Source organism: Heterocephalus glaber, unplaced genomic scaffold, assembly GCF_053883595.1.
Source record: "Heterocephalus glaber isolate CG9 unplaced genomic scaffold, H.glaber_assembly_v1.0 deba00001497, whole genome shotgun sequence".
Taxonomy (NCBI): Eukaryota; Metazoa; Chordata; class Mammalia; order Rodentia; family Bathyergidae; genus Heterocephalus; species Heterocephalus glaber.
In genome coordinates, this window is record NW_028258320.1 from 2,619,251 (window position 1) to 2,635,445 (window position 16,195).

At 39.0% G+C, this 16,195-nt stretch overlaps 1 protein-coding gene across 1 annotated transcript in view; it reads left to right on the top strand.

Moving 5' to 3' along the window:
• Dnah8 (dynein axonemal heavy chain 8) overlaps positions 1 to 16,195 on the top strand; it is a 262,037-nt gene that overhangs the window by 125,384 nt on the left and 120,458 nt on the right. The window contains exons 58-62 of the mRNA XM_087184476.1: positions 2,820 to 2,929; positions 7,104 to 7,267; positions 8,672 to 8,864; positions 10,757 to 10,879; positions 12,447 to 12,577. Coding sequence (XP_087040602.1) covers positions 2,820 to 2,929; positions 7,104 to 7,267; positions 8,672 to 8,864; positions 10,757 to 10,879; positions 12,447 to 12,577 — 721 coding nt within the window. The remainder of the gene's footprint in view (positions 1 to 2,819; positions 2,930 to 7,103; positions 7,268 to 8,671; positions 8,865 to 10,756; positions 10,880 to 12,446; positions 12,578 to 16,195) is intronic.

Genomic DNA, 16,195 nt, shown 5'->3' on the forward strand with positions numbered 1-16,195 from the left:
TGGTATTTACTTTTTTATTGCATTACATAATCGACCTAACTGTGCAAAACTGTAAGAGCCCAAAAGGCCCTGTCAGAATAGGGATTAAGAACTGGGGATGTAGCTCAGCCTTGCCGTGCCTGCTGGGAAATCGCAAGGCCCTGAGTTCGATTCCCAGTACCGGAGAAAAGAAAAAAAAAAAAGAAAACAGGGATTAAATATCTGAAATGGAGAGCTAACCACCAGGAAAGAGAGCCTAATTGGTAAGATGACTCATGTGTATGGCCTATTCTAAGACTGAGAGATATTTAGAAATAGCCTTGCTGAAGGTTGACCTTAGAGGTAAAAGAAGCTTTGTGTTTTGTTTTTCTTTGACATGCTTAATAGGGAAATTTCTGCTAATGAATGCCAGCACATCCACATCCATCACAGATTAACAATAATAATAATATATCAAAATGCAGCACTTTGTCATGTTAATGAAGGAAAGATATTTGGCACCAAATTTAGGCATACTTAAATTGCACTGTCAAAAATGATACACATACAAAAGAAATGGACCTGTGCATTAGATGGATCTATTAAATTAGATGAACATTAATTTCTTAATACAGCAAATGTTGTAGATCAGCAGGGAAACGGTAGATTTTCAATAAGTGGTACATTCCAGTGCAGCTATTCCAAATTCTTAGGGAAAAACAATTGAAATTAGAGCTCTCTACTTCACATCAAGTACAAAATCAAATAGAGATGGGCTAAGGACTTAAATATGGAAGACGAAGCTGTAATGTATTTGGAAGAAAATATAGGGAAAGATCTGAACGACCGCTAAGTAGGAAAAGACTTCTTAAATAAGAGACAGAAAGCACAAAAACAAAGAAAAAAAGTATAAGTTCACTAGATTAAAATTAAGAGCTTTTCTTCATTTAAAAATTTCATTCAAAGGCTAAAAAGGCAAGCCTTAAGGTAGAAGTAAGAAATTTTTAACACATGTCATAATGCAAAATTAGTATTCTGAATACTAAAGAAATCCTGTGAAATGATCAGCAAAAATCAAATAACCCCATATAAAAATGGGCAAAACTCAAGATATTTTACAAAGGGGAAGCTAAAGGGCCAATAAACAAATATATAGATCATAAACATCATAAGGATTTGGGAAAAATACAGATTATAATGCCAAGGAAATGCTATTTTATACCCCCTATATTGACAAAAAATGAGAGAGTCTGACAAAAGTATAGTGAGAGTGTTGAAGCAGCTGAAACTCTCCTCTCCCATTGGTGGGGGTGTAAATTGCCCCAAACAAGCCCTGTGGATAGTGGTTTGGCATTGTTATTGGTAAAGTAGAACATGTGCATGTCCCACCAGTTCCACTGCTAGAAATCTACCAATTTAAAATTTTTTCCAGTATGATTTGTGCATTTGGGGTATAAAGTCCTTTCCTACCCAGACATCACATAGATCTTATCCTGTATCTTCTTCCAAACGTCATATAGTGTTGTCTTCCATGTTTAGGCCCCCAATTCTTTTGTAGTTGATTTTACGTATGCACTCCAGACGACTTACCCAAGTGTGTTCATAGAACAGTGTGTTTGTTGGCAGCACAATCTTGAAATAACCCACATGCTCATTGCCACTAATGTTGGGTAAGTAGATTGTGGCAAAAGCACAAATTGTAGCATTGTACAGCAGTGAAAATGAATGAATGCAGCTACAGACTTCAATATGGATGAAGCCCAGAAGGACAGTGTTGGCTGGTAAGAAGCAAATCACAGAGAAATGTATAATTCCAGAAAGTGAGGCTCAGAGAAGTGAAATAGCAGCCCAGTCAAGGCCACTTAGCTGGTGCATGGCAGAGCTGAGGCGTTAATCCCTGTTGTCTGATTCTGGGTCCCATGATTCTAACATTTGTCCCACAGGAAGGTGAAAATCTAGAATACATCACTGCAGGAAGCCACAATCCCTTTGGGGCATCTAGCACAACCCATCATGATTTTGGAGGGCAAGTTCATGTTTTCCCAAGGCAGTTCTTCAGTCTGTGTAAATGAACCTGCCCATTTAGTGTGCTCTGTCTGCCCTTCACAAACCTGCTGTGTGTCTCTGAGCAGATAGGTGTATTCACATTCCCCTGAACACACTTGCTCAGAACCGAACATACTCCTCAATGTAAAGTCTCTCTGGAGAGAAGTAAAGCAGATCTCTTCTTGCTGCCTGAATCAAAGGCATCTTGAGGCTTTGAGAATATTCCGTAACTCTACAGCCCAGTCCTTCCCCAGAGTGATATGCAACTGTCACCGTGCCCGCTGTCCCTGGGCACGGCTACCTGGCTAGGCCAGGCCAGAGTTGACAGACTGCGGCTAGGTCCTCTTTCAGTTCTGCCAGCAACCAATCCACGTGACCTTGGACAGTTTGTTTTCCCTGTCTGGACCTAGTCTCCTTCTCTGTAAGATGAGAAAGTTGTTTCTAAGCCTTTTTCCAGCTTCTAGACTCCCGAGCCAGGCTGCTTGGGTTCACATCTCAGATTCACCTGGATGAATCTGAGACCGTAAAGATATCACTAAGCTTGAGTTAGAACGGGAGTAATAATAATAATAATAATGTCTATCACATATAACTTCTCATGGGGCACCAGGAGGATTAAAGGAGATAATGCATATAATGCGCTCATTACTAAGCTTCCCCGAGCCACTGCCAACTCCTAGTCTTAGCTAATCCCTTGAGAGATAGTCTTAGCATCCCCAGTTGAGTCGATCTTGTAATGATTTATTCACTGGGATAAACATGCACCTTGGTAATCCTTTTGTAAGCCTCTACTTTCAATCTTTGTTATTTTCCAGGACTTATTGGCTGTGGATACTTTGATCCTTGTAGAAAGTTCAAACTTGAAGTATGTGAGATGATTGCGAATTTAGTCACGGCGGGCAGAGTGCTATGGCAGTGGACCAAGGTACAGAATGGATTGTTGTCCATAATTTTTTAAGAAGTCAACTGTTTTTCTGCCCCAGTCTCATGGTGGCTCATTAAGTTATCAAACATCATGCGTAATGGTGTTTTTTGAGAAAAGACAAATTAGGTGCTCAAATAGATTTGACACCTTTTCCTTCCGGAGAGCAAATATTCTAACTGAATGATGCTTTCCATATGTATGAGATATTACTGTAAACCAGACATGACATGAGAGATAAAGGAGAATTTTGCTGAAATGAGAACATTGCTTTTCCACTTGTTACTCTGATTTGTACCTCTTTCCTTGTACGTCTGTCTCCCTCCACCAAACTGTGTCAGTCACGCACATGTTTATTGACTTGAGTTAATACATGGATTTCCAGATATTCTCAGCTGACTGAGACTTGAAGTCCTAATTGGGGATGAGGTGTGAATTCACAAATGGATGGAAATGTTCTTAACAAAGTAGGCTGGATTTTTAACACACAAGTCAGAGCCCTAAGTAGAGCTCAGCAAACCTCATCATGTTATTTAAGGCCATTAGGGTAGGTCTGAAATTTAAGGGGTAGGTAGGTCTGTTTGCAAAAAAAAAAAACGTGTCAAAGGAGATAATTCATAGTTTGCTATGCATTAATTAAGCCAGTTAGACACATCTGGCCAGATGCCTGTGTCCTTGGAAACCGGGCGTGTGCCAAGCTTTCAGATTCCTTGGTTGACTGAGAATTCTGGATGCAGAATGATCCGGATCCCAGAGGAGTTGGGCAATCCTGTGAAATGCAGCCTCCTCCCTGAAGCCTCCTTGAGATCAGTTCTGCTCACTAGGGCCCTGCTCTTTGTTCGAAGAGGGCCTTTGTGCACATGCTGCTTTGTCTCTTTTAAAGAAACTAAGAAATGAGTGCCTGAGATATTTTTCTGTGGTGGGACCCATCGGTTTTCCAGTAGAGCTCTTACTTAATTTAATGTGCATGTCGAGATGGTTTTGTGAAGCACTCTGGCCTTCCAGGTGCCTCCCTGTTAGTTTCCTTTGTTATCCAAAGCTTTCCTGGCTCCACCTGCTCACCTCTCCCTACCTCTTGAGCACACTTTGCAGAAGCCTTCCTTCCCACTGCTCTCAGCAGGTCCCCAAAGACCTCAATCCTGCCAGCTCCAACTTTCTTCTTTTTCTTACTTGACTTTTAAGAGTTTTTGATGTAAAGAATCCCTCTGAGTACTTTCTCCCTTGGGCTTTGGAAGGCCCTCAAACTCTTGATTTTCCTCCTAATTTACTGACTACTTTAGTTTCCCCTCGTTATACTCCTGGTTTGAATGCCGGGCCCACTGCTCTACCTGCATTTTCTCCCTAGATGACCTCACCTTGCTCCAAGTTTTGAACACAGCCTCTGTGTCGGTGACTTCAAACTTCATACAGTCATTCTAGGCCTTGCTGCTTGACTGTAGACTGATTTCTTTTTTGAGGGGGACAAGGTCTCACTATGTAGTTCAGGCTGGTTTTAAACTCACTTAAAGCTGACCTTGAATTCATGGTGCTCCTCCTGCTTCAGCCCCTGAGCGCCGGGATTACAGATGTGCGCCACACCCATCCTCCTGGACTAGACCTATTTCTAACTCGAAGTTAACATGTCCAATAAGAATTCTTAAATGTCCTTAAATATGAGCTTCAGAATTTGGCATCTTAGTTAATAGCAACCCCGCTATCCTGTCACTCCGGCCAAAACCCAGGGCACCATGCTTGATTTATCTGTCTCACTGACCCCCCCATCAGCAAGTCTCAGTGATGTCACCTTCAAAATATACCCCAAAGATGAGCACGGCCATGATGACCATCCTGATGTGTGCTTTTAGTGTCAGTCCTCTGGGCCTTGAGGAACCTCTTACCCAGTCTCCTCGTTTGCTTCTTCCCTTCCTGGACTCTCTTCTCTACATAACCCTAATGTTTTACCCAACCCTAATGTTTAAATATGTTGCCCTTTTCTTTTCAATACTAGAGATCAAACTCTGGGGAGCATTACCACTGAGCTACAACCTTAGCCCTTTTTATTTTGAAACAGGGTCTCACTAAGTCACTCAATTGCCTAGACTAGGCTCAAACTTGAGATCCTCCTGCCTCAGCCTCCCAAGTAGCTGGGATTATAGGAGGGAGCCATCATTCCCAGCTTGGTAGTGTTTCTTAAAACCACCAGTGGGTGCCCGGTGTTACAGTGAACCCATCTGAGCTGAGCCTGTGCACCTCTCTCCTCCTCGTCCCCTGCTCCAGCTGAGCTGCCGTTCTTATGCTCCTGGATCATGCAGGTTTCTCATGTGGCCAGGCCCTTACAATTTGTTTTGCTTATTCTGGTCATTCTTATCTTCAGAGGGACTTTCTTGGACTGTCCTATAAAAAAAGTGCCCAGGTCCCCATACTAGTCATTATCTGTCTCCTGGCCCTACTTTATCTTTTAACTATCACATTTGCATTATTATTCGCCTGTTTTTTTTTATTAATGTTTTTACTTCCTGTTTATCATCAGGCCCCCCTGTGGGAATGGGAGCATCACTGTTGGTAGCAGAAGTAGCTGTCATTGATAGTGGCAGAGGTAGCTGTCTCTTCTTTGTGGCATCTTCCTAAGCGCAGTGGGAAGTGCACAGACAATGAGAAAATGAATGAATCTTTCTCCCCTCCCACCTCCAAAGAAGCTACTTTCTCTGTATCTTTCCTTCAAATCTCCCATCTTCACAAAGGGCTCTGTAAACTTCCTACCTTGTACATCAACTCACCTTTGTATTTCCTTATATGACTTTAAAGCAAGAGCAGATGAGAAAAAGAAAGAAGAAGACAAAAATGAAGGGGAAATAGAAGAGAGAAAAAGAAGGAGGTTAATAGATGAGAATAAGAAGGAAAGGAAGAATTTTTTTAAAAAAATAAAATTCTCTTTAACAAAATTCACCTCCCAATGGTTGCAATCACAGTCATGGTCTTTCAACATGTAGAAAAAAAATCAGTGTATGTACAACCTTATCCTTTTGAGTATTTGTCTACATAATTATAATATAAATGTACATCTTCTATTTTGGTGGGTAAAATGAACATTTTATCTTGGAGTGGGTCTGAGCAAGGAGGGAAATTGAAAGGGGATGGAGAAGATGACACTTCTCTTCATTTCATCTCCCCATGCTACCTGCTGCTTTTAACTTGCACTGTGAATTAGCCAGTAAAAATTACTCTGCAAACTCAGCAGGGCACTTTCTTCATACATAACTGGGGCTGAGGAAAGCAGGTGCTTTCCTAAACTAATCTTGTGGGGAATTTGCTTTGTGTCACCAGCATGATTATTGTATTTACTTTCAAAAATGATGCCAGTGATACCAATGTTGACCTTCATAAATAGCCCACAAAGCTTTCCACACCTACAGCACTTTAAGTAACCCTTAACGGACATCTCTCTGGGTAAGATTGTGGTACTGTTATAGATTTGCTTTTTTACATTGTAGAAGTTGTAGAAATAGTAAACAGATTAGTGTGGCTGAATACTGTCTTGGTGTTCAGATATAAGAACAGAAAGTCATCTATTACAGCTGCATGTCAGCCTTGTCAGTTTATTACAGATATGCGAGTGTATGAAGGGTGGATTGAGTGGGATCTGGACAGTGAAATCCAGGTTATGTTATGGAAATATATTTATGGAAATCCAAACACATCAAGGACCTTAATCAAAGTGATCTATGGGGGATGGTCATTATTGACTTGAGAAGTGAACATTCATTATTCTTACCTGCATGACAGCCAGTTCAAGTTCCATTTTTTGTTATGATGTATTTCCATATGTATTCTAGTTAATAATGGTTAGGAATGACTTTACCCATAATTCATAGAGTTCTTAAGAATTCAGGGGAAAATGTCTTATTTAAAGCCAACTAATGGTAGTGGAACAAGGCATTGGAATGTGCCATCTGGTGCATTATTCTTGAATCTACCCTATTCAAGAGGTTATGGCCTTTTAAATTCTGTTTGTTTTATTTATGATGTATTTTTTCTACCAGTACTGTGACAAAAATATAAACTTAATCTTGATTTATTACTCAGCCTATTTTACTTGAAATAGGAGTTGTGAAATAGACTAGTTCTTAAGCACTTCTACTTTTAATTTTATCTGAAAGCTAATTTTATCTGAGAGCACTATTTTTTTTTTTGTCTCTAGGTGAAGATGCTGCCAACTCCTTCTAAATTTCATTATATCTTCAATCTTCGAGATCTTTCCAGAATTTGGCAAGGAATGTTAACCGTAAAAGCTGAGGAGTGTGACTCGCTCCCTGTCCTCATGTCGCTTTTCAAACATGAATGCAACAGAGTAATTGCAGACAGGTATAAATCACAACAGTTGAAGTTAAATGAATGACTTAAGAAGTTTATACACCTGTCCCTTGACTTACGAACTTAATTCATTCCTGAGGGCTGATTGTAACTCAGGTTGGTCATTTGAGGCTCAGGCTCCTCTACACAGCCTTCAAAGTCTCTCTCCTGTATCAGGCAGATCTCAATGTCCTTAGAGAGACACTGGGCCAGGATTTCTCAGTTAACCCCACACAGGAAAGGATGCTGTCATGTTCTTTCCAGAACTCTTGAATGGTTAAATCAGTATCTGAGACCATCTGGAAGCACAAGCGGCCAACATTTGGGTCATAACTCAATACTCTAGTCAAAAATTAAAACTAAAATTCTGGTCGTAACCCAAGTTGTTCGGTCGTCAGGCTGGTGGTAACATGAAGGTCCACTGTACTTGCAGTAGCATAAAGAGTATTGTGTTAATTTTCTAGGGCTTATGAAAGTACTCTGCCAGTTGGAGGTGCACAACTGTAACCCCAGATACTCAGGAAGCTGAGCCAGGAGGATCACAAGTTCAAGGCCAGCCTGAAGAACTCATGGAGACTTTCTCTCAAAATAAAACATAAAAAGGGCTGGGGATGTAGTTCAGTGATAGAGTGCTTGCCTAGCATGGTTGAGGCCCTGGGTTTGAACCCTAGTATTCTCAAAGGGAAGGAAAAAAAGAATAAAGCTCTGCCAATTTCCTTGAGAAGTACTGTAACAGTACATTTTCTTTTTTTTTTTGGTACCAGGGATCGAACTCGGGTCCTTGCGCTTGCGCAGCAGGCAGCGAAACCACTGAGCTAAATCCCCGGCCCTGACAGTACATTTTCATAAATCACCATATCATCAGAGAGTTGATAAAATTGAACAGTAAAATAGAATTGGATATACTTTATAAAATCGTGAACTCTGTGTAGGTTTTCTTGTGGTGAAATCTGGTTTCACATCAAATTCAGTCACTTTTCTGAACCTCGGTTTCCTCATCAGTAATACATGACTGATAGCGCCAGGCTCACAAAGTTGCAAAGTATGTATGACAAGATGGTGGTACTGGTCAAATGTTAATGCCCTTCCTCCTCCCTGGATGATGTAAGTCTGAAAAGGACCTTCTTGTACTGTGTCCACAAACCCAGAAAGAGGACACTGACCTGTCATTGACTATCGTGCCTACACTCCTGTTGCGAGTGTTAGAGACCGCTGAGCTCCCCTAAGTGATTCATCTGTATGTTCTGTGGGTAGTGACCATCTTGGATGGGGTAATGTTCTTCTCCAAGTGCAGAGCCCTTTGTTTCCCTGTCCAGGGATGAGGAAGGTCCACGGTTGGGTCTGAGAACCGAGACCATGTTCAGTTAGAAAAGATCTTTCATATTTTGCATCCTGACTAGTATATTTTTCTTTCAGATTTATAACTCCTGAAGATGAGCAGTGGTTTAATGTACATCTTATTCGTGCAGTTGAAGAAAATATCAGCCCTGAAGCAGCCTCTTGTATTCTCCCTGAGCCTTATTTTGTGGATTTCCTCCGTGAGATGCCTGAACCAACAGGGGATGAACCCGAGGATACTGCATTTGAAATACCCAAGGTCTATGAATTGGTATGTGTTTTCATCCATTAAGAGTCCTTCAGTTCACTCACTAGATGTTTCTCTCTGCACCCAAGTCCCACTGTGGAATGATGTAACTCCTAAGCTATTAATGTGTTGTGATTCACAGTTATACACCAAGTAAAATGTCTTCTTCAAAGAAATTTGGAAACAATCTCATTGAAGTCAGACATAAAACAAGTTTACCTACCATCCCCACTTTGTTTAATATTGCTTTGAAAGTTTTAGGCAATGCAGCAAAATGACAGAAATAGATATCAGACAGAGGGAAAAACAAAGTTTTGGTAGATCGTATGATTATTTAATTATATAACCCAAAAGAATTTTGACTCAATCTTAACCAATAAGAGTGCAGTAAGATGATCAAATGTTAAATAAACATGGAACTCAATAACTGCTTTCCATACCATGGGGTGGCAAATTACAATCTGTGGGCTGTATCTAGTTCATTGCCTGTTTTTGTTACCCGTGTAAGCTAAGAACAGTTTTTATATTTTTAAAAGCTTAAGAAAGAAAATCAAAAGGTGAATAATACTTTGAGACACATGAAAACTATATGGAATTCGAATTTCTTAAATAAATGAAGTTCCTAAATAAAGTTTTACTAGAACACAGTTATTCTCATTTGCTTACTTTTCGCCTGTGGTTGGTTTGGCCCTACAGGGACAGAGAATGGAGGGTCATAAGAGAGGCTGTATGGGCTTCCAAGCCTACAATAGTTACTATCTTACCCTTCACAGATTTCATTCAACGACAACAATTCCTAGATACAACATTTTGGAATTAACATGTTAAAACCTTACTGAACTAAATGAAAATATGTCATTTTTTCCCTAAGTTAGCTTAAGGGTTTAATGAAATAGGAAACAAGATTCCAAGGTTTGTTTTTTTTTTGGATATCCTTTTATTGGTACATTTTAGATGTACAATATAATGACATTCATCATTGGAGATATGCACCTTTACATACTCTCTTGGTTCTTATTTTACCAAGGGTTTTTTTTTTTTTTGGGTACCAGGGATCGAATTCAGGTCCTTGCGCTTGCGCAGCAGGCGGCAAAACCACTGAGCTAAATCCCTGGCCCCATAATTTTTTTTTTTTTGGTACCGGGGATCAAACTTGGCTCCTTGGCGCTTACGCGGCAGCGAAACCACTGAGCTAAATCCCTGGCCCCAAGGATTTTTTTTTTTTTTTTAAAACAAAGTCACATGACCTAAGTAATTCTAAAGTGCATTAGAACAAAAAATTAAATGGAAAGGAAGAACTTTTAAAACAAAGTGGCTAAGTTTTTATTTCACAGTAAGAAAGACTGGTGAATTTGGGGCTCTGTAAACAATGTGAGACTTCTGTGCATTTTAAAAAATTCATAGATGGTATTAAAAAGCAGATTAAGAAGTAAAAAAAATGGGCCAGGGATTTAGCTCAGTGGTTTTGCCGCCTGCTGCACAAGGACCCGAGTTCGATCTCCGGTACCAAAAAAAAAAAAAAAAAAAAAGAAGTAAAAAAAATATATTTGTCACAGTCCATCACTCAATAGCATGGATAGGAGGAGTTGGTGCTGAGTCTTTTTGAGTGGGGGGGCGGATACTGGGGATGGAACTCGGGACCTTCCACTTTTGAGGCAGGTGGTGGAATCACTGAGCTAAATCAGCCCCTGTGCTGAGTCTTTTGAAAGAAAAGGCCAGAAATAATGTGCTGCTGGAAACCAAATAATGAAGTTAGGTCTTGGTCTTCGGTGTTTGGAAATGAAAATATTTCTAAAAGTATTAATATTAATGTGACAAGTCTCTGGAAAAAATAAAAAGTTTTTAAAAAATAATTTTGAGTGGCTTGACAATTGTGACTGCATCCTATATATTTATCTCTTTCTTTCCACCCATAGGTACCATCATTTGAATTTCTATCTGAAAAGCTTCAATTTTACCAGAGGCAGTTCAATGAAGTCATTAGAGGAACATCTCTTGACCTGGTGTTTTTTAAAGATGCAATGACTCATCTTATTAAGGTTTTAACTGTTGGCTATTTCCTGATATAAATAGATGGTGTTGAAGCTTAGTAAATTTCACAGATAAATTGGAGAGAAAATAAATACACACTATCACATGTCATATAGAAGAGTATACACAGATTGGGTCAGTTCGCTGTCTCGGGAAACAAAGATTGAATAAGAAATCCTTTGTTTGAATCCACTTACACCAGAGAAAGGTTTTCAAGTACAAATTCATGGTTTTTGTGTTCAGAGCTTTTAGCATGTTTAGTCAAAGAGATTTGTTTTCCTGAAGGAAAGCTGAAGAGCCTGGTGAAGAAATGTATCCTCCTGGAATTATATTTTTGCTATATCCTATTTCCCACAAAGGAAAAGATGCTGCTTTACAAAGTTCAACTTCGTGATTGGTGTACAGATTATGGACAAACTGAGGGGGAAGGAATAAGGCAGGTGTATAGGGAGTTATGAAAAAACAAGCTAGTTGGAGGTAGTACCAAAAAGGAGCATGTTTTGATCCAAAGCTTGAGGAGTTACAGAAAGTTGTTTCCTTCTGCCATTGGTTGTTTGAAAGTGAGTTCTTAAGAAGATGGATAGGGAGGTGTGACAAAATGGAATCAAAGTTGGTGAAATTTCAGATGTTCTGAGGTTGTTTCTGCATTCATGCATTCAACAAATAATTATTGAGCACCTACCATGGCCCAAGGTCCTGTTGTAGGTACAAAACCACATAAGTAATTAACATGTTCTAAAAAGGTAATGATAGCATCAGTCCATACCGAGGTGTTATGTCTGTTCTGCCATCTGCAAAACTACCTTTAAAAAAATTTAGTGGTGATAATGGGTTTAATGATCCCCTTCCTAATTGGTGACATTAATGTAAAAGAAAGCTTTTTAGCAGTCTTCAGATGGACTGCAGAAGATTTGGACTACCATGTGAGTCCTATCCTCACTGACAAAATCAGTCATAGAAAAGTAATACAGGGCTGGGGATTTAGCTCAGTGGTTCCGGCACCTGCCTCGCAAGCGCAAGGTCCCGAGTTCGATCCCCAGTACCAAAATAATATATATATATATATCGAAAAGTAATACAGAGTGAACCCTGTCTCTCTAAGCCTTTTCTATAAATGTTCCCTTTTCCTCACTGTAAATAGAATTTTGGTACTTTAAAAAATGGCAGAAATAAGACAGGGGCAGCATTCGTTGTAGAAATAGGTGTCTACATGATTCACTGTGTTACTGATGGATAATAAGCACACAATTCTAACCTGTTCTTACATCTTCTGCAAATTAGCATCCAGTGGGTCTAAAAGTAATAAAATTACACACACACAAGCACACAGAAAGAATAGTTATGAAATAGAGCAAAAACGATTTATATTCCATGACGCAATTATAAAGGGACAAAGAAAAATATTTGAGTTGAATAAACCACTGTGAAAAAATTTTTAAATTCCAAGATATATAATTATAAGAAAAATGTCTAATACAATGTAGAAACTTCTGGTCAAACTTTGTACTCTTTAGTACAAGAAAACATAAATATTTACATCCTTTTCTCTGATAGACACTTTTTATTTCAAAACAGATTTCACGAATAATTCGGACTTCGTGTGGAAATGCGTTGCTGGTAGGTGTTGGTGGTTCAGGAAAACAAAGTCTTTCAAGATTGGCATCATTTATAGCTGGATATCAAATATTCCAGATAACATTAACCAGGTAGAATAAAATAAAATGTGATGATATGTTTTTCTTTGGTTAATTTCTCTGGAGTTAAATGTTTATTTTTAAAGAAATACAACAATAAGTTGTTGTATTTCTTTTTAAAGTAAATTTTTATTCAAATATCATATATAAGGGAATGTATGTGTCGTGGGAGTCACAAAGTACAAGTATACCTATCTAAACATCCCACAAGAAGTAAAACACTACTTGTACACCCAAAGCATTATTGTATCATGTGTCAGTTATCACCTTCCTAGGCGTAACCAGATTCTGATTCCTAATCCCATTCATTAATTTTGTTTAGCTTTGAACTTCATGTCAATTCATACAGGATTTTCTTTTTGACGTCTCATTTCTGTTCTAGCACTGTGTGTGAGATTCATCCACGGTGTTATATTTTAACAATGGTTTGTTCATTCTTATTGCTGTATAGTCTTCCACTTTATCACATATTATTACCACCATTTATTCATCTGCTGCACTATTAATAAATACTTGGTCTTTGACAAATAGAGCTTTTATGAATGTTCTGATACATGTCTAAGTATGCTCCTACAAGTAAAATTGCTGAATATAGAATATGCATATACTATATTCAGCTGTAGTGGATCTAAGAAATTTTCCAAAGTGATTGTACCAATTTTCATTTCCACTGACATTTTGAGAGAGTTTCTGTTGCTTTGCATCTTTGCTCATCCTTGTCATTATGGTTTTTTTTTTAATTTTAGCAATTCCAGTGAGTATGCCATGGTATCTCATTGTGGCTTCAGTTTGCTTTTCTGAAATGACTACTAATATCGATCACATTTTTATCTCTCATTGACCATTTAGATAATCTTGCTGATGAAGTATCTGTTTCAGGCATTTGCCCATTTTAAAAAGCTGGATTGTGATTTTTTTCTCTTATTGGTTGTTAAGAATTCTTTGTGTATTTTGGATACAATTTCTTGGTTAGGGTGTGTATTGCAAATATCTTTCCCAAGTTGTTGTCTTGCTGGGTTGGTGAATCTTAACTTTTAGGGAAACCTATCCATTTCCCCCCTTTATGTTTTGTTTTATGCTGTTTAAGAATCTTTGTTCACCCCAAGATCACAAAGATATTCTTCTATGATTTCTTTCACATTTATAAATAAAATTTACTACTTTCACAGTTAGAGCTATAACCTACCTTAGAAATCCATTTTCTTATAAAATCTGAAGAGGGAATTAAGATTATTATCTTTTGTATACATATCCATATAAGCTAGCTGCACTATTGAAAAGATCTCTACCCATGATAGAGAAGCGGGAGTGATCAGGACCTGAAGAGAGGCATGTTGGGACTGTGTCCGTGTACTGTAAAAGTGATACATAACAGTCTAATTAAAAAAAAAATAGCCAAAATGGTTATGTGACTTCATTGGCAGATGGCTTCTAAGACAGGCCTTTTGCTGAGAGGCTTGTTCCAAAAGCATAGGTCACGGCCCTGAGGCACCTGCGTGGCTGCAGCTCGGTGACCCACCCTACGAGTTCCTCTTAGTGAACTCCCCTGTTGGGGACTCTTCTGAAAGGGACACACATATGTTCTCTTTGGGCTGGAGGTTCTTTTGCTGAAGTCTCTTGAGACTTTGTAGTGTAGTGCACCCTGAACAGGGGAGCTGGTGCTCCTAGTTTAAAACCTAGTGTAAAAGAAGCCATTTATGCATTGCAGTGTCCTTACGCTATGTCATTCCCAGTGCCCACAACCTTTACAATACATATCTTCACTTTAGATGATGAAACAACAGCTGAGAAATGTGGGGGAACTTTTCTAAAGCTTCAGCAAGGATGTGAACCCAGATCTTTCTGGTTCCAAGGTCCATAGGTTTTGCATCACACCCTCTGGCTCATGCCAAGCTCCCTGTCACTTGCAGTGTAAGACCTCCTGCGAGTGAGGTTTCCTTGTCATGCTTGTCATCAACATACCGTGAGCACATATGACACTTTAGAAAATGCCTGCTTTAGACCTAGAATAGCTAAAGCAATTCTAAGCAACAGAGACATGGCTGGGGTTATCACAGTCCCCAACTTGAAACTATACTACAAAGCTGCTGTAATAAAATCAGCATGGTACTGACAAAGGAACAGACCTGAGGATCAGTGGAATAGATTAGAAGATGCAGAAACAACTCCAGACATGCTCAGCCACCTCATCTTTGACAAAGGAGCCAACCACCATCATTGGAGGAAAGATAGCCTATTTAATAAATGGTGTTGGAAAAACTGGATTTCAACCTGCCAAAGATTAAAACTAGACCCATACCTATCACCATGCACTAAACTAAGATTGAAGTGGATTAAAGATCTAAATATTAAGACAGAAACACAAAACTTGCTGGAAGATAAGTTAGGTGGAACTCTTGAAGACATTGGCATGGGAAAAGACTTCATGAACAAAACCTCAGCAGCATGGGAACTAGCAGAAAGAATCAACAACTGGGATCTCATCTTATTAAAAGGCTTCTGCACTGCAAAAGAAACCACCAACAGAGCTAACAGACAACCTACAATATGGGAAAAAAAATTTAGCAGCTGTACCTCAGACAAAGGACTACTATCTAGAATATATAAAGAACTGAAAAAAATCAGACCCTCCAAATTTGAAGACCCAATTCAAAACTGGGCATCTGAAATGAACAGACATTTCTCAAAGAAGTAAAAGCAGCAAACAAATAATATGAAAAAATGTTCAACATCACTCGTCATTTGAGAGATGCAGATGAAAACAACACTGAGATTCCACCTCACCCCAGAAAGAATGGCTGCTATCAAGAAATCAACCAACAACAAATGCTGGCAGGGGTGTGGGGAGAAAGGAACCCTTCTCCATTGTTGGTGGGAGTGCAGACTGGTGCAACCACTGTGGAAGTTAGTATGGAGATACGTCAAAGAACTAGGACTAGAGGTCCCATTTGACCCAGCTATTCCCCTGCTGGGTATCTTCCCAAAAGAATTAAAAGAATCACACCACAGTGATATATGTGCACCCATGTTCGTGGCGGCACAGTTTGTAATAGCTAAAGCTTGGAAGCAGCCCAAGTGCCCATCAACTGGAAACTGGATAAAGAAAATGTGATTTTTTTAATAAAATGGAGTACTACTCAGCCATAAAGAATGAAAAACTAGTCATTTATAGCTAAATGGATGCATATTGAGGCCATACTCTTAAGTGAAATAAATAGGATACACATGTGTAAATACCGAATAGTTTCTCTAGTGTGAGAAACTGATAGTGTAAACAAGGGTTAAAATGATTAAAATGAATAACTGATAATTTGAAATATGAAAAAAGGTCCAAAGATGAAGGAGTGAAGGGAGGGGAAGGGGAAAGGAAAAAAGGAAAAGGAAAAACTATGAGAAAAGAAAAGAAAAAAAGGAAATGAAATCTGTGTAAATAAGGAATGGGGGAGGGGGTGAAGGGCGCACAAGTAATGGGGAAAAAAATAAGAACCAAGATACATCATGTATAGGTACAAGCACCCAATGATAAATGTAAATGAATAGTATACCTAAAAAGTACCAATAAAAGAACTAAAAAAAAAAGAAAATGCCTGCTTTGTTTTTATATATCACATCCCCACTTACAGCACATAC